The following is a 24,703-nucleotide window of genomic DNA, read 5'->3' on the forward strand; positions in this document are numbered from 1 at the left end:
CGTTGTAAATCCAGGGACATACCGCTGTGCCACCGGGGAGAAAGGGGGCGAATGATTGGTCTTTCATAGCCAATGATGTGTTCATAATGTCTTGAAGCCAGATAAAGCCTGACTTTTGTTTTGTTTGTTTGTTTATTTGTTTAGAATTAAGCACAAATTTACACAATGGGTTATCTGTGCTCTGCCCCACACGGGTATCGAAACCTGATCTTTACCGGTATGAGTATGCAGAGATGTCACTGTGCCACTGGGGAGCGACTATTGTTTTAAACCGTAAAATTTCAGAATAGTTTCCCAATTAAGATAGATTCTTGAATATTATATGCAAGGCACTGCACATGAAAAAGGGAAACTTACTTTCACAAAAGCTTTAAACTTTTTACCGGTCTTCGATCACCAGACTTTGTAAGGCTTGTGTGTTCCTCCTGATTAAAAATGTTTGTTAAAATTATCTTTACGTGTTTGTTTTTATAAGCTAATTTCTGATTGGCTCATAAGCGCTGCGACCAGCCTCAAAATTCTTTTCTAAACTCGGAAAGATGACTCGGCTCTTTTTCGGCTGTTTCCGTCATAGCAAAGAAAAAAAAAAGCAGGTGGGCATAATTGCTTTGTGTCTTACATCACGTGATCTCATTTCAATAACCGACATGGAATGAGACAAGAAATTTGTTTTGGAATTTCGCACAAAGCTACTCGAGGGCTATTTGTGCTAGCCGTGCCTAATTTAGCAGTGTAAGACTAGAGGGAAGGCAGCTAGTCATCACCACCCACCGCCAACTCTTGGGCTACTCTTTTGCCAACGAACAGCAGGATTTTAACACCTCCACGGCTGGGAGGGCGAGCATGTTTGGCGCGACTCGGACGCGAACCCGCGACCCTCAGATTATGAAGCGCACGCCTTAACGCGCTAGGCCATGCCAGGCCCCAAAGATTGAGTGTTTGCTACAAAGAAAAAAACAAGTTACGTCCAAATCAAATCAAACATAATTGTCGAAGAGTCCGCTAACACTTTCTACGTCGGAATGACACGTATACCTGTATTAAAGCAATACAAAAACCATCTGTATTTTCTTCTCTACAGGTCATTGTGAGCTAGATAGAATAGGCTACCAAGCATAATCGCTCGATCTCCGATGATTAAGCCGCTTTTCAACTATCCAGAGCATTGTAAATTGGAAAACTGACAAACAGCCAAAATCCAAGATTTCTTATTTTCGTTCATCACCTCCTTTCTTTAACCGGCCTAGCACCTACCTAATTCTATGTAACTATAATTTTATCATCAGTTGACAGGGTAAAACAGTCTTTACAACCTTTGACGATCAATTTTATTATTCTTATTTTTAATGCGAAATTTGTAAAGTTTTATAACACACTCGAAAACCTACAAACCCCTATTACTTCGTATAAAAGCAAACAAACAAAGATTAGGATAAACAGCGTGTTGCTAAATAAAAAAGTTATTTAGGTCTGGCTACTGAACTTGAAAAATGAATCAAACAAAATATGGATGGCAGTGGTTTCTTTATTTATTTATTTTAAATGTCGCGCAGAGCTACACAAGGGCCACTGCGCTAGTCGTCCCTAATTTAGCAGTGTAAAACTAGAGGATAGGCTTGGTTTGTTTTGATTTTCGCGCAAAGCTATACGAGGACTAGCCGCGTTAGTTGTCCCTAATTTAGCAGTGTAAGAGTAGAGGGAAGGCAGCTGGTCACCATTACCCACTGCCAACTCTTGGGCTACTCTTTTACCAACGAATAGTAGGATTGATAGTTATATAATAACTTCTCACGGCTGAAAGGGCGCGCATGTGACTGGGATTCGAACCCGCGACTCTCAGATTGCCAAGCGACGCCTCGACCACCTGGCCATACTGGGCCGACGATGACGATGGACATATCATTTGATCCTTCTACTGATCACATAGCAGACTAAATCATCTTGACTTTACATGAAGAATAAAATCCTTGCATTTTTGGCTTCCTACCTCACAAAACAAATATACACAGAATTTACAATCGCAAAATGTAACTGTACTGTAAAATAGTCATTAGAACAGTTAATTAAGAGAAGGTACAATGATGAAAACTGAGATTCTATTCAAACTCCAAGCTTTCAATAGTTTGTGTTTTTAATTTCGAGTAAACCTACACGAGGGCTCTCTGTGCTAGCCGTCCCTAATTTAGCAGTGTAAGACTAGAGGGAAGGCAGTTAGTCATCACCACCCACTGCCAACTCTTGGACCACTTTTTTACCAAAAAATAATGGGATTGACTGTCACATTATAATGCCCCCACCACTGAAATAGTGAGCATGTTTGGTATGATGGGGATTTGAACCCGCGACCCTCGGATTACGAGTTGAGTGCCTTAGCCCACCTGGCCATGCCGGGCCGCTTTCGATAGACAAAATAAGGAAGCCAGCAATGTAGGGATTTTATTTTCCATGTGAGGTTGGGACGACTTAGTGTGATACGTGATCACTAGGTGGATCAAGTGATATGCCCATTTCCATCCCTATCTTATTTAGTTTCTTTTTTTCACATTCATAACCAGTTCTAAAAAGTATTTTTTAAATATTTATTTGTAAGTTTTAGCAATAGTTTTAATATGTAAAGTAAGAAATATTTAATTTTTAATTAAACACACCCTCAGACGGGCCATCACTGATGTGATAGTGTTAAAGTTGAAATCATGAACGTTGTGTGATGAAATATTAAAAGTTAAATTTTGTGATCAATATTCAGAAAAACGTTTTGAGCCAATGAAACGTTTGTATACGGTAAACATATAAAGCTGTTTAAAACATTTCATTTTTTTTTAAATAAAATTTCTCGAATTGTGTAAATACTAAACGTCGCCTAGTGGTTCACATATTGAACTGAGAATAGGAAGGTCCAAGTTTCTCGCTGAACAAGTTCCACAATTTCAGCGTAAATTTTGGGTACTGCTGGTTGTTTGCTCTGATCAGTAGTTATAAGTTAGGAAAAACTGTGCTTGAAACAAGTCACGTGTCACAAAAGGTACTACTGAGATTGAAGATGTCAATTTCCACGGCAGTCAGTGGCACTACAACTCATCAAACATGAGTGTAGTGACTAATCTTCAGCGATTTTTAACCTTGTTTGTGAAAAATAAACGTATCGTCCAGGTTAGTTCAAGAAAGTTATGTCATAGAGTCACTCCTACCATTCTTCATGATAAACTCATTTATAAGTGCTCAAAATTTCTATTAAAAAAGTATCTGACGTTAAAAGGCTTATCATAAGTTCGAATCCCCGTCACACCAAACATGCTCGCCCTTTCAGCTGTGGGGGCATTATAAAGTTAAGGTCAATCCCACTATTAGTTGGTAAAAAAAGTAGCCCAAGAGTTGGCGGTGGGTAGTGATGAATAGCTGCCATTTCAAAGTTGCGTGAAATTACACTTGCCTTCGATCCATTTAACTCTAATAAGTACATTGTTTGTACTATATACACTGACTTGTTTAGCTTTCTACTGGCCCGAGAATTGCTTAAAGTAAGTTTTCACCAGCTCTTTTACACGTTCAGAAACGGCTGATCCACTTTCCTTTGTCTTCTGTTTCTATCCATTTTTTCTAGATTTTTGGCCTATTTGAAGGAAAGCATTTGCTGATACCGAGGGCTAAGCCCATCTGCTCTGGCACAGTCACAGCCCTATCCATCCTTTATATGGACTACACCCTGTGATCGAGACACGTCTTCAAGCCAGTTAACAGTCGATTTCGAGTAAGTAACTACATGACAACTTTTTCACATTAAGTCTACATTATACACAGTTGTTTTTTATTCCTCATTTTATGTGGGATCGATCCACCAGTGTGTGGCTTTGTGACACTGATAACACAACTGTCCATGTTTTACTTCTGTGTCGACGCAGATAGTCCTCGTGTAGCTTTGCGCGAAATTAAAAAACAAAGAAACTTCTGTACATTCATTGTCACTGCGAGCGACGGCGCCATTTTTGCTCTTTACACGTGACTATATTACTTAATTTCAAATATTTCAAAACTATTGACACGTGGTTTTATTCTTCTAATCACTAGTATATTTCAAGTATTTCAAAACTATTTACACATAGTTAGGTATTATTATCCCCTTCCCCTATCACTAGTCATTTCCATATGTTTCAAAACTATTTACACAGATATGCCTTTTAAATATTTCGTTAACGGTGTATGGAAAATGTTCCATGGAACGTTTCTAATATATTTAGGCTAGCTCCACAAATTGTAACCTAATGTAAACCAACTCTCATTCTCCAAATTCTTATTTCTATTTATCTTGTTTGTTTGTCCGTTATTTTTTTTTTTTTTCAATTTCGCGCAAAGCTACACGAGAGAGCAAACTGTTCTACCCGTCCCTAATTTAGCAGTGTAAGATTAGTGGGAAGACAGCTAATCATCATTACCCAATGCCAGTTCTTGGGCTACTCTTTTACCAACAAATAATGGGATTTAACCTTCACGTTATAACGCCCTCACAGCTGAAAGGGCGAGCAATGTTTGGTGTAACAGGGATTCGAACTTTCGACTCTCAGATTATAAGACGAGCGCTCTAACCATCTAGCTATGCTGAGCCTTTTCTTTACCTAAATAATTAAGAACAATTTTCCATTTTCAGTTATACATTACTAGACATTAACTTTTCGTACTTCATATTTTGTTACAAATTACTGTATTATACCAATATTTATATTACTGATGTTTAAATGTCAGTTTAAAAAATATCCGTTTAAAGACACGTAAAACATGTCTGTACCCGAGTTCTAATTCCCGAATTTTTGACTCGTAATCTGAGGGTCGCGAGTTCGAATCCCCGTCACACCAAATATGCTCGCCCGTTTAACCGTGGGGATGTATAACGTTACGGTCAATCTCATCATTCGCTTGTAAAAGAGTAGCCCAAGAGTTGGCGGTGGGTGATGATAACTATCTGCCTTTCTTCTAGCCTTACACTGTAAAATTAGGGACGGGTAGTGCAGATAGCCCTCGTGTAGCTATGTGCGAAATAAAAAAAACAAAAAAAAACTATACCTGAGCCATCAGTCTTGACGGGAAGAATTTCACTGGACTGCCCTCTACCGGCGCTGTTGTAAGCTTCTATGTAGAACTCGTACTTTCTACCACATTTTAAATCATGTGACACGTAACTGTATGTGTCACCTGGCAACTGTATCTTGATCCATTCCGACGTTTCTTCTTTCTGGTACAAACTGAATTCTTCAAATCATGAGAACAAATAATAGTTATTCATCACTTCAACAGATCCATCTAACTCCTCATTTCAATATTTTACTGCCATGCATATTCAATGTTTTAACAATTTTAAAATAAACGGATCATCCCTTCTATTATTTCTTAGTGAAATAGACTGGCAGCTGTAATCACGCTGTAGCTATGGTTACACAAGGTCCTTCCCATATTTCTTTGTGAAATAGACTAGCAGCTGTAATCACGCTGTAGAATTGGTTACAAAATAGAATAGGAAGGACATACCAATTGATGAATTAAGTCTCATAATTTTCGTTGTCATGTTATAACAGTATTATATTATAGGTTTGGCTAAACTGCTAGCTTTGGAAGATTGTTTAGACAAAGTATTCATGATGAAACTTTGTAGAATGGACGGCAACTGCCCGTTGTGGAGACACAAGTGTAGAGGACGACGTTTCGAAAGTCTTCCGCCTTTCGTCTTCAGGTCATTGTGTGTAAACGCAAACGCAAACTAACGTGGCAGGGGTTTAGTTTAGAGAGAGAGAAATCAGAAGAGTTCTCTCTCCAACTGGGGTGTTCAGGAACTTTGTAGTTCCTCTTCGTCCCCTTACATGAGAAATGTTTTAAAATATCCGTGGAATTTTTACTTTATTTTTAACATTTCAAAAAATGGAGTGGTGTATTTGTGAGTGAGAGGAAGGACGGGAGAACTGGACGAAAGCAGCGAAAGTGAAGTGAGCCAGACCTTGGCTCGAGGACGGAGTACACTGGCGGCTGGCGAATTGATTTTTAAAATTTACTGTGATTTATTAGATACCCTTGACTGGGTAAACGGCCCTTTTCAGAATGAGGCTGGGACCTACAGGTCCGATGCCAGAGATTTTGCTGTGGGGGGAAACGAGAGTACCCCGAGAAAACCCACTTTCACGGCCTGGGCGCCGAATAATCTACCCAGACCGTGCCCGGAAGTAGCTGGGAAGAAAGAGAAACAAAACAAACAAAGAAGAAGAATAAAAAAAACAACAAAAAAAAAACTGATGAACTATGTTGGTGGTATACCTGGAAACTGTTAGCTGCAGTCTTGTAGATCGGGTGGTAACTTCATCATGAACTTGTTTCCACACTTGAAGCCCATTGGTGCAAGTGAGAAACGTGGTCTTGGTGGTGGAACTACTGGCTGTTCTTCGGCGAGTTGTTCTTCGCTGGTCTGTGATGCTTTGTTTCTTCTCGAGATTTTGGTTTGAGTTTTCTGCGTGGAGGTAGATTGTTTTTCATTTTGTGCTGTCGCGTCGATCGTTACCTTCGTAATGGTTTGAGTCTGGCTGGTTGTTGAATTCTGTGGAACTGGGATTGAAGTCTGGCATGAACTGTCCTTTTTCTTTCTTGAACTACTGGAACTTGGCGTGTTGCTAACAATGGGAGTTGTCGTTTTCTGAGTCGGGTTGTCTGAATCCGTCTTCATGTTTCTTCTAATACGGTCTGGACTCGGTGGTATTTTGGTAGTTTCATGTTGGAAGATTTCCGTTGATTGTTTGCGATATCTGGGTGCTTTGTTTGAACCAGTATTGAGTGGTCGTCGATGTGGACGTTCGGCTCTAAAATGAAATATATGATAATAACAGCCGTCACGTAAAATACAGTCGGCACTGTACTTCGATGTTGTCACTATCTTCATGAAGTGCGTGGGATGGTTAGTGGTCTTAGAAAAAATTCGATGAACTGCATATACCTTCGCTTGTATTTGGGGTTCTATGGTTTGTCTAATTTCTTCTGGTTCAATTGATGGGTCGACGCCCCTGAGGAATACAGAATAAAGATTGACTGGACTTTTAGTAGGGGAACAACTTACTTTAAATTCAGTGTTCCATGGCTGGCACAGATAGGTTTGGTCTGCAGTAGTGGCTGGTTGGATGAGGATTCCTCCCCGGCGTAAAATACGGGTCCTGGACGGTTCGATGGTTGCCCCAGGCTTGGCTCGGGCGATCAACGTGGCGACTTGGTACGGCGTGAGGTTCGGCGGTAAGCCGTCGACGATTACCGGCTGCACTAACGGCCTGACTGGCGAGGATGAACGTTTCGTTCTGAATAGCATACTGGGGTGTTCAGGAACTTATAGTTCCTCTTCGCGTGAGAAATGTTTTAAAATATCCGTCTCCCTCATTGTGTGTAAGATGTTGTCGGTCTTTTATAGTGTCCTGATGGATTGTGGAGAGCATGTTATGATTGGTTAGATTATCACTATTTCTAATTGGAGGAGAGATTTCCTGTAGATTCAACCAATAGCAGCCACAGGTTACTCACCACTAATCCGGAATCTCTGTTTAGTGAAGGTTTAATAGTGTTAATATAAAATGATTCTTTGATTTTTCTTGTCTTCCAGAATTTGTCTGTGCCGATGATTCTAGTTCTCTTCCAGTTTATTCTGTGTCCAGTTGACGTCACGTGCTCTGCAATGGCTGAATTTTGTGTTTTCTTGAGTTTTGTACTATCTTTATGTTCTTTTACTTTTGTCGCGAGTTTTCTTCCTGTTTCTCCAATGTATGTGCTGTTGTAGGAACGCGGAATTTCATAGATGACGTTTTTAAGATTCTCTTTGGTAGGTCGCTGTTTATTTTTTCCAGAATGGACCTTGAGGTATTGTAGGATTTTCACCAGACCTTTATGTTGAATTTCTTGGCTATGCGTTTGAGTTTTTCACTGAAATGTTGCAGGTATGGTAAGTAATTGGTGGTAGTGGTGGTGACTTTCTGATCTTTACTTTTTGTCGTGGCTTTCTTCAAGGAGTGTCTGATGAAGGAGGAGGTGTAATCATTCTGTCTAAAACTTTCTATGATATTTTGGTGTTCTGCTTCGATGGATGTCTTATTGCAAATGTTTACTGTTTTCTTGTTTAGGCATTGGATTATATCACGTTTTATCGAGGTTGGACGATAGGAATGGAAGTGTAAGTATCTGTTCTTGTGGGTGGGTTTTCTGTATACAGTTTTGGTGATTTGTCTTGCTTATTTGGTGATGAATATGTCAAGAAATGGTAGACTGTTTTATTCCTCTATTTTCATACTGAAATGGATTCTTTTGTCTACGGAATTGAGATGTTCTAAGAAGACTGGTAAGTTTACATGACCGTGGGGCCAAATAACCAAGGTGTAAGTCTTTCTCTATTTACTGTAGGATCATTGATGACCTTTTTTATTGGTGTTTGTCTAGTGATTGTTTTATCTTCGTGTCATAATCGTTGATGTCTAGGATGACTACACTGTTTTCTCTGTTTGCTTGTAGAATCTTGATGTTGTTGTCTCATTTTAGACGGTTAAGTGCGCTGCGTTCGTGTTTAGTAATGTTCGGTTTTAATTTCTTGGTCTTCCTGAGGATAGTGTAACTCTGATGTTGGAAATGCTCAACCAAAGGGTTCGAGAGGCTTTATGCAGCAGATTCTAAGATTGCAGCTATGTCAACAGTTGTCAGAAGTTCAGTGGAAATTCTACAACACCTTAAGATCCATTTTGGTAAAAAACAAACATCGACCTACCAAAGAGAATCTCAAAAACATCATCTATGAAATTTTGTGTTCTTGCAACGATACATACATTGGAGAAATGAGAAGAAAACTCGCAACAAGAATAAAATAACATAAATATAGCACAAGGCTCAAGAAAACACAAAATTCAGCCATTGTTGGGGTAGTCAGAAACGTTGCAGTTCCTCTTCGTCCCCGCCCATGAAAGATTATTTATCTGTGTTTGGGGGTTTTCCTATATTTTGAGTTGGCTTGTTTGAGGCAATGAAGTAAGGTGGGGCAGGACGTAAATGTCAAGTGAGAATTTCGAGCGAGACGAAGGCGGCAAAAATGAAGTAGACAAGGCCAGAGCCCGCAGTTCAAACAAAAGCAATCTGCAGACAAACCCCACGAGAATCAATGGAACGTTCCGTGATCAGGGCCATGGGGTCGCTGGGATCTATTAAATCCAAGTGACTCAGAATTTGTTGTGGGGGAAAAAGGGAGTGCCCCGAGAAAACCCACTTTCACAAGACAGCGCCAAATATTCTACCTGTCCTGTGCCCAGAGCTGGAAAAAGAAAAAACATATATATACCTTATTTGTGTTGTGTGTTTATTGAGTCATTTGTGCCTGTTGAAATATGTTGTATGGTGAGGTGTATTCTGCAGGAGCACTTGCTAATTTGGAAGACAAAAAAAAAATCAAAGAATCATTTTATATGAACATTATTAATCTCTCACTAAACAGAGATTCTGAATTAGAGGTGAGTAGCCTGTGGCTACCATTGGTTAAATCTACAGGAAGTATCTCCTCCAATCAGAAACAGTGATAATCCAACAAATCATAACATGCTCTCCACAATCCGCCAGGACACTGTAAAAGACCAACAACACCTCACACACACACTTCACTTTTTTATAATGCCCCATCTCACTTCATTGCCTCAAACAAACCAAATTAAAATATAGGAAAAACCCCACACACAGATAAATAATCTTCCACGGGTGAGGACGAAGAGGAACTGCAACGTTCCTGAACACCCCTGTTGGGGAGAGAATTGTCAGACTTTTCTTTCTTAACCTGAGTCCCTGCCACAGATTTTTGAAAGCATACACTGACCTGAAGAAGAAAGGTGGAAGACTTTCGAAGCGTCGTCCTCTACACTTGTGCCTCCACAACAGGCAGTTATCGTCCATTTTACAAAGTTTCATACTGTTAACTTATTTTTTTTTATTAAACCTTGGAAACCAACTTATATTTAAATATATATTACGGGGTGTGTCAAAATTATTCATTGAAAATAATATCTGAAAAAAAGGATTATAGCAATGACGTTGAAACTTTGTAAAAAATGTAATTAATCCTATTGAGTTACTTTTACTGAAGTTACACAGCAGAGATCGAGGTGGTAAAGAGTAAAATCATTTTCAAATTTGGTATAGAGGTCTTGCAAGTGACGTCACAACTTCTTGTATCATTCAACGTCGCCACATTGGACATCAAACTTTCCCTTCTAGCTGTCAACAGGAATGGATATCAATGCAAGATTCGGTGACCTCTTTTCTACTATCAATAATGTAAACATTGTCTTTGCAAAAATATATGGATTCGAACCTCTACTGCTAATCAAATTCTCCATATATCTTTCTTTATGGTCATCGCTAATGCAATTTACGGCGCCATATAAACTTATACTAGAAGGAAAATTTGTAATATTTCACCTAGGACGAGTACAAGAATTTGACGTCCAATTCGATGAAATAAACTATAGATTAATATATCTCAGGACGGATGGTATGAGTATTGACACTTTTACTAAAAAGCAGAGATCTCTTAGTTTGTTTGGATCGCACGAGCATGTACGGTTAACAATGGCGTAATGTAGGTAAGTTCAGGTATAATGGAATTTGAACATATAACACAGTACACAAAGAAACACTATAGATTTCTCGTATAATCGTCGTGATGAAGTAATTCGTGATGAAACCCACTTGAACTATAGATTACATGACGTTTCGACACCAGTACTTAACCTTATAGGCCTGGCATGGCCAAGCGCGTAAGGCGTGCGACTCGTAATCCGAGGGTCGCGGGTTCGCGCCCGAGTCGCGCCAAACATGCTCGCCCTCCCAGCCGTGGGGGCGTTATAATATGACGGTCAATCCCACTATTCGTTGGTAAAAGAGTAGCCCAAGAGTTGGCGGTGGGTGGTGATGACTAGCTGCCTTCCCTCTAGTCTTACACTGCAAAATTAGGGACGGCTAGCACAGATAGCCCTCGAGTAGCTTTGTGCGAAATTCCAAACAAACTTGATCTTATACAAGATTGCACACTTTTCTTTTTACTGCGTGGCCAGTCGTGGATTAGTTGTTAATATTCCCGCACTTTGAGGCCTATAGTGCGTTCTAAGAGCAACAGTCAAATCCTACTATTTAGTAATACAAGGGTTAGCTAATGGTACTGTTAAACAGCTACTTTCTCATTAGTCTATCAATTCGAAATAGCTACACTATTATTTAGCTCTGCACGAAAATTCTTGAACAAACAAACAATAAAAAACCAAAACCCATGGTTGTCACCATATCTTTGTTGATACTGGTGGCCCGTCACCTAATGATGAAGAACTATAAACCACTAGTTCCATCTTCAGTGCCGTTCATTTCATTCTTCTTGTTTTTAGATGAATAATTTTGGTAGTCTTTAAGATTGGAAATTCGCTGCTGCCGATAAGCTTTAAGTCTTATTACAATTCCAATCCACTTTTAGCTCACTTGGACTAAGATGTTATTCAAAGCTGATTTTAAGCCTCGTAGAATGTTAATAATCTTGTTATAAATTTTACTGTTATTAGTTCCGGTGTGGTGAACGAGGAAGACTCGAAACGAACTTCTTAAGAGCCGAAACATTCCATAGTTCTCACGTAACCGTTTGGTTCTTTTTCGTGTTGCCTATTTGCAATGGACGATCTCCTGCGAACAACAGTATTACACCATCTCAAAATATGGGAAGTGATTCGTACAGTAGGTTAATCATACATCACATGAACGATTTGCATACGTCAACACAATGGCGTGTCGTTACAGATGTGAGCAGCTACACCTCAAGAGAGGGAAGAAACTAATATGCTGTTAATAAGAAGCAATTTACATTGGTATTAATAAATTCCACATAGGAAAAGGACTTGTTAGTTGTGAGTTTGAGAAAGGAATATAAAAGACAGAAGTTCAACGAAAGAAAAAAATGGCCTGGAGGTGTGAGAGAGAATGAATAAACTAAGAGAAGGAGAATAAAAAAATATACTGTCAATAAGAAACAAAATCTGCTCTTAAATGTCAGTTATTCATTATCAGTAATAAACAGAAATTGATATGAATCAGTTCCTGATAGAAATAAGTACAACCTATTACAAAATTAATGGACGCGAGAGGGGCAAGTGTCAATCAAAACTGGTATAAATAACAGATATAAAATGATTTTTTTCTCTTCAGTGAACGATTTTTTGTTGTAACACAGATTAGGGGATGATCAAACACTGATCTCTACCAGTGGTTACTTTGTTCGTGAGGTTTATCCAGTTATGTAGTAACTACTTGTTACTGAATACTCAGCTAGCAGGGAGAAACTTAAATATGTTCAAGGTAAAGTTAAGCTTTTAACTTTTATGGTTAAGTCTTCAGGGAATTTTACTTGTTAATCGACAGCACTTCTTTGCCTCCCTCTAGTAAAATAACACGAAAACGTGTAACAAAAATGAACCTAGCTTAATGTTCGACAGTCTGACTTTTTCTGGTGTGTCTTTACCATTGTACCTAAATTCCCGAAGACAAATGAATTATAAAGAGAAATAAAAGTTATGTGCACATTTATGTGTGGGTTTGTTCGAAAGACGTAAGTAGACAATTGTGTTCGAAGGAGAAATATGATCGATTAAATCAATGAATCGATGAAAAAGAAACCGAGAAGAAAAAAAAAAGGTTCATCGATTTGTTTAACTACTTCCATAAAAATTTAACACTGCGTGTTTAACCGAGGTGTCTGTGAAGCTACTTCAAAAATAGTACGTCGTGTGAGTTTCTGATCAGTAAGACAATAAAAATATATTTATTTTTTATTTACAATAATACGTTAAATTTGACCTTTTTGTTGTTCTTCTTCAAACAAATTTACTTAAGAACTGAAAATGGTATTAATACCTTCGACTGGGTTATCATCTCTTGATTTATCCCATGTTAAATGGATAGTGGACGTTGTGGTGGACAGAACCCTAAGATGTGGTGAACTTGGAGGATCTGTAAATGAAAACTTTCCTTCATTTCACTACCAGCTGCAGATATATAATAAATAAACGAACAACAAACATTTACGGATTATTTATTTGTTTGTGATAAAGCACAAAGCTACACAATAGGCTATCTGTGCTGTGCCCACCACGGGCATTTATGTCTAGTTTGTAACGTCATAAATCTGTAGATTTAATTTATATAGCACACATAACACTGAAATTAAATTTCGACAGAAAACAACAAAACAAACGTATCTTGATAATTTTGTAATCCACTAATGTATTTCTCCATGTTGTGCGTTAAATGCGAAATCACCCTTTCAGCTGCGGGGCGTTATAATGTGATGGTCAATCCCACTGTTCTTTGGTAAAAGAGTAGCCAAAGAGTTGGCTATGGGTGGTGCCTTCCCTCTAGTTTTACACTGCTAAATTAGGGACGGCTAGCGCAGATCAGCCCTCGTGTAGCTTTGCGCGAAATAAAAAAAATGCAAAATAAAAATTTCAGGCCAAAAAATGTCATAATAGAAAATGACATGTATTTTATTTGGAGACGTTTACCGACATATACTCTTTAAAGACATGTTTTAATGTTTTGTTCTTCAATAGATTTCCTTCGTTTTCACACCTCTCCCTCTTAAAAGTTTTTCAACTAAAATTATTTTGATATCTTCGTCTCAAATAGAATGCGTACAAAGTTTTGTTTAAACAGTAATTATAGACATTTGTAACAATTATTGATCAGCTAATATTTTTCTATAGAAATTGTTTCTTAAACAAATGAAATAATCAAAAGAGGAATATAAAAAAATGACTCCGTTGACAAATAGAATTATTCGAAGACTGACATTTATCTGTCTTTCTCTCGTTTTACATATAATATATAGACAGATCGATAGAGACAGAGATATTGTTCGCTAGTTCATCTTTTTTAGCGATGTGTTTGTGTGTTTTTCGTATAGCAAAGCCACAAAGGGCTATCTGCTCAGCCCACCGAGGGGAATCGAATCCCTGATTTTAGCGTTGTAAATCCGGGGACATACCGCTGTACTAGCGGGGGGGGGGCTTTTAGCGATATAAATCTTCAAACGTATCACTGAACTGCTGGGAAAAAAATATATGTATACAAAGTATATATATTAATCGTAAAATCACTGTTAGTAGAATAATAACAAGGCCCGGTATGGCCAAGTTGTTAAGGCACTCGACTCGTAATCTTAGCGTCGCGAGTTCGAATCTCCGTCAAACCAAATATGCTCGCCCTTTCGGCCATGGGGGCATTATTATGTTACGTCAATCCCACTTTTGTTGGTGAAAGAGTATCCCAAGAATTTGGCAGTGGGTGATGATGCAAAATTAGAGACGGCTAGCGCAGATAGTCCTCGTGTAGCTTTGCGCGAAATTAAAAAACAAACAAACAAAACCTATTATCCTAAAAATGCGTCTCACACATTGGAGTCGTAGATTTCTTCTAATAGTGACAGTCCAGAGTTGATGGTAGATGTTAACTAGCTTTTTCCGAACTGTTATATTCTCCAAAGTACGTATTCATATATATAGTAATAAAAATATTTTTGGCCAATAAACTAAGTAACACCAATAACTTTATAATAAAAACATGTTAAAATTTATTTTCAACTCTTCATTGTACAACGTTGAATACGTTATATTAAACTGATTTTAGATATCACGTCAGCACTCACAGAACATATGAGGATTTAGTGTTATTGTATGTATGAAAATTACATTTTGACATTATTAGTCATTTTGTAAGCAGCATGATGCCACTGTAAACTGATCACTTTTAGGAAGAATACGTAAAACGAGGATAAAAGTAAGTGAGAAAATCTCTCCACGTGCCACAAGCGAGTACGTAACACGTTCTGATAGTATCTCTGTCTGTAAGTGAGACCAACAAGACATGAGTTCACCATGATAAAGTTTCCAATCATATCTCCTGTTTAGCCGTCGCTTATTTGAAGCAACTGGAAAATGAGACAAGGCATTTATTCTATTCTATACATATAAAATCCAGTTAAATTGCCGATAAATCTTTATACGATTGAATTGTTAAAGTATTCAGAAAGTGTTGTCTTCATGTACTAGGTGGAATATAGAAAGCCAGAAGAAAGTAATGGACATAACAGTTTCACGACGTAGCCTGTTTGCAATGGAAAGTAAACTGCAAGTGGAACGATCAGTATATACAGGACGACTGAACGTGGCGACATGTACTGTAATGACGTTGTGATACTCGAAAATTATCTTAATATAACATACTCAACCTCTGTTGCTGTTTTTAAAGAACTGGTTAGAAAATTATTATTATTTTTTCGTAATGTGGGGAATCCAATTGTCCAAATTATATATTATTTTTAATTGAGAATTGTTCGATTACTTAAAATATCCCAAAGACTTACAAATACAATTAAACTGAGAGTCCGTTGCCTAAAAGGAAAAAAAAAGGAAGCGACATAATGTTGAACATCAGATAAATGTTAATAACAAAATTAAGTTATGCGTTTGTGTAATATTTTCCTTTTACGTCTATACATAATTGTTCATACCTGATGGGCCCGGCATGACCAGGCGGTTAAGGCGCTCGACTTGTAATTCGAGGGTCGTGGGTTCGAATCCCCGTCACACCAAACATGCTCGCCCTTTCAGCCGTAGGGACGCTATAATGTGACGATCAATCCCACTATTTGTTGATAAAAGAGTAGCCCAAAGTTAGCGGTGGGTGATGATGACTAGCTGTCTTGCCTCTATTCTTACACTGCTAAATTAGGGACAGCTAGCGCAGATAGTTTAGCTTTGCGCGAAATTCAAAACAAACAAACATTACTGCTGAATAAAAGACAACTCTTTAAACATTTCCATTGCTAAACATCAGATTAATTACGATAATTCTTTCGTACATTATCCGAAGTCAAGAGGTGCCACTTACCATACTCAAATGTTTTTACTATGACTGGATCTGATGCTGGACCCGACCCCTTCTCATTAAATGCTTGAACGGTCACTTTATATTTAGAATGTGGTTCTAGATTTTCAATGTTCCACTCATGGGTCAGATGGTCTCGAATTTCCACAGTCTTATACTGGAGTTCCTCATTTTTACTAAGAATCTTGTACTTGATGTAGTATCCTAGAACATTGTACTGTTCGTCCTTCTGATGGGGTTCCTGAAACACAAAGAAAATACAAGGTGATCCTGATGGGTCAGTGAACCTTCAAATCTTCTTTTCTTTTTACAGAGTGCTTTTCTTTTTGCACTTAAATTTAGAGATACTTATAGAGAATGTATCAAATTAAATATACTTATAGAGAATATATCAAATTAAATATCTTATCAACAATTAAGCGTTAAAATTTTAAAAATTAGATGAAACCTAGATGTTTGTACATTTCATTTATGTTAATGTGAATCGACAAATCTCTTTTCAAGCATAATTATTTTCGACGAGATGTGACCTGGCATGGCCAGGTGGTTAAGGCGCTCGACTCGTAACCTGAGGGTCGCGGGTTCAGCCTCTGTCACATTAAACATGCTCGCCCTTTCAGCCGTGGGAGCGTTATAATGAGACGGTCAATCCCACTATTCGTTGGTAAAAGGGTAGCCCAAGAGTTGGCGGTGGGTGGTGATGACTAGCTGCCTTCCCTCTAGTCTTACACTGCTAAATTAGGGACGGCTAGCACAGATAGCCCTCGAGTAGCTTTGTGCGAAATTCAAACAAACAAACAAGAAACAGAATTTCGCTACCTGTGGTAAGCAAAGCAGAGATAGCCCTTTTACAGATTTGTGCTTAAATACAAAACAAACATCGATACAATTCAATTAAAAAGCTACATATTTAACTCTTGCGATTTCCTGCATCTAGTGACAGTTTAATGGCATTCCATGTATTCACATTTTTATTCATGTGAGTAGTAGCCAAATCCCAGTCAAAGATAACATATACTTTATCTGGTTACCGCAGGTTCACTTTATTTTCTGTTTTTAGTTCAGCACTCCAGCTCAGACACAATAGGAAACAAAAATAGTTTGACCTTTTTGGTTTTCCACCAGAGACGAATATGTCGTAGTTGATTATTTCGTTTTCCTAACTATTGTTGCAAGATTATTGAGACTTTTATCTATCGAAGAAGTGCTTTTGTTATAATAACACCGGTCAGTTTGTTCCAGTTGTCTTTAATAAACCAAGGTGCTTTGCATCACTGAATTCCAAACAATCAACCAACAGCCGGTCATTCTTCTTTGATGGGATCATGAAAAACTTAGTGTTATGAAATACTTGATTAACAAACGTTAACTGCATCAAGCAGGAACAACTAACCATATAGGAGAAACATAAATCACTTTATGCTGATATCTTTACTTGTCGACGCCGTCAGGTAGTGGGTAGTGATGACTACAAATCTTATTTGCATAACGAGCTACAAGTTAAATGAAATCTAATGCAGACGATACTTAACATGTACATTTATAAACCATCCTCAGTGAGGCCTTAAAGACCCGTTTTTGAACATGTTTGTGTTTAAAATAAAGTCCACTCCTAATGTTTATCGCTGATGCATCCAGACAAAGGTAATTATAATGTGTAGCAGAAATAGACTTTGAATTAAGCTAATGTAATTTTGGTTATAACTTTTGAGTTCCAATTTTCATACCTATTGCAAAATAACGCACAGTAATATCGGTTCCTAAGAGACAAAAAATGGAACTATAGTTATCAATAGCCTCGACTGAAAGCAGCTTTTCACAAACTGGTATGATTTTGTAATGACTAATTACCTCGGCGACTAACTACTGCCACCTAGAATTACAAATGTTAACTAAAGGTTATAAAAGGGCAACCTTAACACTGCTTGTATTTATGAAAACTAATTTTACTTCATAGAATAACATGTTTTTATAAGCTTTCCAACACACATTTTAACCATATATACCTCCATCCCGGTGAATTATTGGTCCACCATTAATTTTACGAACTTACAATTTGCGGTTCGCAATTCCTTTTTTATAGCTTTTCGTTAAAAAAAATAAGAGTATCTTGTTTCACCCGCTTCCGAACTTGTTGCTTAGCAACATTTTTTTAAAATTGCAACTAAAAGGAAAAAAAAAAGAGAAGAAACAATTCTGTAAGACACATCACGGTTTAATTTACTGTTGCTTTAAGATATTAATTTTAACCAGAAGGTGGTGTCATAAATATTGCACAGTATAATTTGTAAGAAGATATCTGCAGAAAGTGTTACGTAAGTAAGGAAGTGCCCAAACGACATGATATCGGTGTTTCTTTTTGGTATAAACTTATATGTTTTTGTTGATCCTCACACAGATACTTCTTTCCTTGCTCTACATAGAAGATCATTTACAACTCACCTTCCAAACAACTTTGATTGATCTGGATCCTGCAGCAGAAACTGTTACTTCTCGGGGTTTCTCACCAGGTGCTGAAAATTTTACAAATATTTACATGACGTCACAAAGGAAAACATGAACAATGGTTATGTGTAAGCCTAAACGTTACTTGTCTAATGCCCTAGTGTAAAAACTAAAATAAATTTATTTTCAAAGCATTATCTTTGATATTTTTATTGCCAAAATACAAAATACTAGTGTACTGTTTCCCTAATGGTACAGCTGTGAATCTGCGGATTTATAACGTTAAAATCAGGTGTTCGATTCTACTCGGTGGACTTTGCAGATAGCCCGATGTGACTTTGCTATAAGAAAGCACACACACATACACATACACACGGTGGCTCGGATATCAATCTAAAAGCTAATAATGCTAACAATTAGGTTTCGATATCCGTGGTAGGCACAGCTCAAATAGCCCATTTTGTGTCTTTGCGCTTAACAACAAAAAATACAAAAACAGCTAATGGTCAGATAAATAAATGAAAACTAATATTGATGCTGAAACTACGTCATAATACGTTTTGATGCAAGAATTCACTAAAATGTAGTTTCATGTTCCTGAATATAAATTCAAAAATAATAAATACTGACGTTGGAATTTATGAACTATCAAATAAAGTTTCTAATGATATGGTTACGTTTACACAAGGCTTGGCATGGCCAGGTGGGTTAAGGCGTCTGACTCGTAATCTGATTGACGCGGATTCGAGTCGCACTAAACACGTTAGCCCTTTCAGCCGTGGAGGCGTTATAATGTGACGGTCAATCCCACTATTCGTCGGTAAAAGAGTAGCTCAACAGTTAGCAATGGGTGGTAGTGGCTAGCTGCCTTCCCTCTAGCCTTACACTGCTAAATTAGGGATAGCTAGCGCGGATAGCCCTCGTGTAGCTTTGCGCGAAATTCAAAACAAATCAAGCCTTCCCTCTAATCTTACACGACTAAATTAGAGACGGCTAGCGCAGTAAACTTCGTGTAGCTTTGCTCGAAATTCAAAACAAACCAAACGTTTACACATCGCCATCTATATTATGGGAAATCTTGTATTATGGCGACTTAAACAGAGGTTTAATAAAATATAAAAAGGCCCGTGTTAAACAGATATGCAAGAAAGTCATTCCTTTCTTACAAGCCAGTTCTCTTAACGTCAGAACGAGTTTATAACAAATTTCTGACAGAACTATATAAAATAATAATGTCTTATTTTGCGACCACACATTTTAATTTGTACATTATTTTGTTTGTTTGTTGCTCAGTTCAAAGCTGCGCAGTGGGCTACGAAGGCTTTCTGGAGGAGTCACCTGTTTTAACTATTCACACCACAATATACTAGTGTGTTGTCTATCCGTTAGTTAGTCAGTAAACACTAAAACGATGTTACATGACGAACGTTTAACATTGCAATTTGTATTGTCGTGACGTCAGTAAAAAACGTGAGCGTGTCATGAATCTCGAGAAGAATTATGTATTGTCGACTACAATACAGCATTACATGTGAACTTTAAAACCCAGAAATAAAAATATTTGTTACTCTTAATATTTGTTTTATTTGTTCTTAAAACAGGACACTATCATGGATCCTAGTCTGCAGGTCATAAGTCACTTACGCTCTTCATCAGTTATAACCATTATTATGTCACTGTAGTCACTGACTCCGAGGGTATTACTTGTGCGCATGCGTATTTTGTATGACGATAATGGCTGTAAATCCTGGATTGTGTATTGAGTTCTTGATGCTTCAATAGCAATAATATTTCTGTCCTCGTTCCAAAAATCTATACAACGATAAAAACATAGAAAAAAATTCAATTACACAGATTTCCGTATTTGAATAAATGTGCTTGAAGAACGAACCTAAACAGTACAAATCCTTTAATCAGTGGTGAAACAATAAATAACTTGGATTATGTTGTCTTTAAATATCATGTTATCGGATCACATATACTATTTCATCAAAATAATCCCATTTTTCGCTTACCAGATGTCGACTTTACTTCTAATAGATACTTTGTTATCGGACTATTTCCGTTGAAAGGTGGAGTCCACACGATGGACACTGATCGACTGGTCTTGTCTTTGACTCTCAAGTCTTTAGGCGGGTCCGGATTTTCTGTGAGATTAATTTTTTCAATGTATAATTCTTTGTTGGAAAAAATGATAGGTGTAGATAAATGTAGAGCCTTCACTAGTTATGATTAAATTTAATAATTTACTAGGCAAAAAAAGTCGACTTCCATTTTAGTTTATTTTAAACTTATATGACCGAAGTTGAAGTAAGTTTTTTCCACTGCAAAATGTACAAATTAAAAAGTAGAATCTTCTCCGTTCTGAAAAAAATAGACGCATGACTTTTTAGGTATTCTGATTTATAGTTTGTGTTTTTATCGTATTTAATAAACCTTAGAGCTTTGATTATGGTCTCGCTCTGTTTTGAGCTTGATACTCTACTGAGATAAACATGGCGACTACATAGTTATTGTAAAAACGTTTATCTAGTACGTGTTGAAGATTCCTATGAGGAATTTCATACACAATTATTTTAATGTGTCCGTACTACAAAATGAACGCAGTATATCGAATACTCGACAATTTAATTATTGTTGTTTTCCAAGCCAGTTTAACTTACGAGTGTCGTGACGAAAGTGGTGTGAATTTTTAATCATATAAACACGTAAAGTCATCCTTGCCTCAAACTCGATCAGACTAAACATGGTCACGTGGTTAGGACGCTCGACTCTTAATCTGAGGTTCGCGGTTTCGAATCCCCCTTCGCATCAAACATTCTCGCCCTTTCAGCCATGGGAAGGCATTATAAAGTTAAGGTCAATCACACTATTCGTTGTTAAAGAAACAGCTCAAGAAGTAACGGTAGGGTGGGGTGGTGATCAGATACCTTTTCTCTATTCTTAAATACTAAATTAAATCATATGACTTCCGTGGAGCTTAGCGCAAATTCAAAAAACAGACAAATCTAACCCAGTTGAGTCACCGTCGGTTGGCAACAGTTTCCCACAATTCACGGATTATATAATTATCTAAAATAATGTTTTAGTGTGGATTTTGTGATACGAACACTTCAGTAGTTTACCCTTCACCTACTTTACAAAAAAATACCGGTTTTTGTTAAAAATCGTTTTAAAAGAATTTTTTGTTAATGTTGCTAAAACTTATCTTTTCCCAATAACTACGTACTAATACATTAAAAATATAACAAAGTACTAGATCCCGAAACGTCATCCAAAGGAACTTGAAGACAGTTTTAAAAAAAGACCCTTTAACACATCTTATGCGTAACTGCTGTAAAAATCTTTTCAACGTTTATTCCTCATCTAAGAAAACAAACAGGATTAACTTAAACTCTAGTAGTTTATTCCAGAGAATGTGTGTGTGAATATGTTTTCTCGCGTAACCAGAGGCCCGGCATGGCCTAGCGCGTAAGGCGTGCGACTCGTAATCCGAGGGTCGCGGGTTCGAGCCCGCGTCGCGCTAAACATGCTCGCCCTCCCAGCCGTGGGGGTGTATAATGTGACGGTCAATCCCGCTATTCGTTGGTAAAAGAGTAGCCTAAGAGTTGGCGGTGGGCGGTGATGACTAGCTGCCTTCCCTCTAGTCTTACACTGCTAAATTAGGGACGGCTAGCACAGATAGCCCTCGAGTAGCTTTGTGCGAAATTCCCAAACAAACAAACAAACGCGTTACCAGCTAAATGGTGAATACAAAACACGACTAATTAAAGTGTGTACACTCACCTTGAACTACCACTTGAAATACCGTCTCTCCCTTCCCAAAAGCATTCTCCACACTACAGACAAACAGACCAGAGTCGCTGCGACTGACCGAAGTGATTATAATTGTCGAGACCTTTCCTTTTGGTTTCTCTGTTTCTTTAAAGATGTACCTTTAAGAAAAGAGATGTGTTTCAGTTAAAGTGGGAGCGGCATGGCCAAGTGGTTAGGACACTCGAGTCGTAATCTGAGAGTCGCGGGCTCGAATCCCAGTCACACCAAACATGTCCGCCCTTTCAGCCGTGTAGGCATTATACTATGACGGTCAATCCCACTATTCGTTGGTAAAAGAGTAGCCCAAGAGCCTGCAGTGGGTGCTTATGACTAGCTGTCTTCTCTCTAGTCTTACACTGTTAAATTATGGACCGCTAGCGCAGACACTCCTCATGTAGCTTTGCTCGAAATTGGTAAACCAAGCTAGTCGTCACCACCCATGCCAACTCTTGGGCTACTCTTTTATTAACGAATAGTGGAATTGACCCTACATAATAACGATCTACAGCTGGAAAAGGGAGCATGTTTCGTGTGACCCGCGACCCTCTGGTTGCAAGTCGAATGCCTTAACCATCTGGCCATGCCGGAGCCTTTTGTGACTGATAGCAAAATAAACTAATTTAATTTAATGCAGAAAAATAAAGATTCGTATATTCCAACAGAAACAGATTGGGCAAGATGAAACCATTCTTATTAGCCAGATCCATTTAGTTCAAGAGAATTACATTTTATGTATTCCAGTAGGAACTAGTTCAATTTCATCGAATTAAAGCAACACCAATGATTCATACTAATTAATTAGATATGGTATAGACTAAAGCGAGATTTATAACAGACGGAAATTCGTAAAGTTTGTAAGTATTACTGCGTGACTTTACTAAATAAATAAACTACTATTTTACGCAAGAGTTAGACGATGAATGTTATCACATACTTGGCTAGGCTTTACTTAAAATTAAACATAAGATTACGAAATAACGTGCTTTCGATGTAAGTTTTATGTAGCATTTCTAAAAGCAAAAACAAATTCGTTTCAGAGTGATTGATCGATTGGAATTAAGCATATAGCTACACAATGGGCTATGTGTGCTCTGCTCACCACGGGTATCGAAACCCGTTTCTAGCGGTGTGAATCCGCAGGCATTCTGTTGTGTCACTGAGGGGAGCGTTTACGAGTGAATTATTCATAATGAAGTTTAGAATGAAACTGGTCTTGAGTTTTCTGGCTACAGTTTTATTCCACCAACTTGTTTGGAACACCAAAGATCTTATTTCCTAATTACAAATTAGATCACCGATCATTTTTGTTCAGACTGATCTTCCATTGTTGTATTCTTTTAATTGATGAATTATCAGTAACAGGGAAATGCCTTTTTGACTAAAATAGATATTATCAAACGTAGACGTTTTATGCTTATATTTATATTTTAGTGTTTGTTTTTGTTTTCAAATTTAGCGCAAAGCTACACGAAGGAAGACAGCTAGTCATTACCCGCTACCGCCAACTCTTGTGCTACTCTTCTACTAAAGAATAGTGGAATTGACCGTCACATTATAACGCCCCCATGGCCGAAAGGAGGATCATGATATGTTCGGGTGCGGGTTTCGATTCCGCGATCAGCAAAGAACCGTTACCACTCGGTCTACCAAGCCACACAGAGAGATATAGATTTTATTCACAAGAGACTTGCGTGGTGTAGTATTCGAAAACATATCTCAATTACTTTTCTCACAAAGTAGCATTTCTCTTATTCTCTTCTTTCTCTCCCTTTCTATTTCAACTGTATAAGGGCGATTATTGAGAGAAACCTTAAACGCTGTCCGGAACGGATGGAACTTATAGAACCTTTGTTTGGTGGTAGCCAATTATACCGGCTGACAATGTTAGTAAGCTGTGGTCATTGTCGTAACACAAAGCTGCGCAGTTGACTACCTGTACTCTATCCATCCCTAAAATCGAGCCCCAAATTGTAGCTTTGTAGATCAGGAAACTTATTGTTCATCTATGGGAGAAGAGCAGGAAATATTCCGAAAACTTTCTGTGAGAGTTTTTAAATCGTGTAAAAACTTTGAGATTAATAAATTTTATTCGGTAAATGTGTCTCTGAGGAAATATACTTTAATATAGAAATCATTTTAACGCCCTGAGCAAGTTTCCTTACGAGATCTAGTATGATTGATATAAAAACGTTTGTTTATAAGGACACGTCTAGGGAAACTTGATGTTATTTTATTTTTGTTAAAAGAACAGCTAACATAAAATTTCCTATTAAGACTTTTATTGTAAATAATAAATATATTCAAATATGTTTTAATAATTTATACAATAAATATGATTGATATAAAAACGTTTGTTTATAAGGACACGTCTAGGGAAACTTGATGTTATTTTATTTTTGTTAAAAGAACAGCTAACATAAAATTTCCTATTAAGACTTTTATTGTAAATAATAAATATATTCAAATATGTTTTAATAATTTATAC

General features: G+C 37.6%; 1 protein-coding gene across 2 annotated transcripts in view; it reads right to left on the reverse strand.

The window, feature by feature from the left end:
* Positions 1 to 24,703, reverse strand: part of LOC143240675 (cell adhesion molecule Dscam1-like) — a 102,274-nt gene that overhangs the window by 15,691 nt on the left and 61,880 nt on the right. Inside the window, exons 13-19 of one of the 2 annotated variants that reach the window (XM_076483495.1) lie at positions 22,189 to 22,337; positions 20,418 to 20,549; positions 20,047 to 20,214; positions 18,400 to 18,470; positions 15,961 to 16,198; positions 12,928 to 13,023; positions 5,056 to 5,241 (exon numbers count right to left, since the gene is read on the reverse strand). In XM_076483495.1, coding sequence (XP_076339610.1) covers positions 5,056 to 5,241; positions 12,928 to 13,023; positions 15,961 to 16,198; positions 18,400 to 18,470; positions 20,047 to 20,214; positions 20,418 to 20,549; positions 22,189 to 22,337 — 1,040 coding nt within the window. The remainder of the gene's footprint in view (positions 1 to 5,055; positions 5,242 to 12,927; positions 13,024 to 15,960; positions 16,199 to 18,399; positions 18,471 to 20,046; positions 20,215 to 20,417; positions 20,550 to 22,188; positions 22,338 to 24,703) is intronic. The other variant, XM_076483496.1, reaches the window with a different exon arrangement.

Source organism: Tachypleus tridentatus, chromosome 13 (assembly GCF_004210375.1).
Source record: "Tachypleus tridentatus isolate NWPU-2018 chromosome 13, ASM421037v1, whole genome shotgun sequence".
Lineage (NCBI taxonomy): Eukaryota > Metazoa > Arthropoda > Merostomata > Xiphosura > Limulidae > Tachypleus > Tachypleus tridentatus.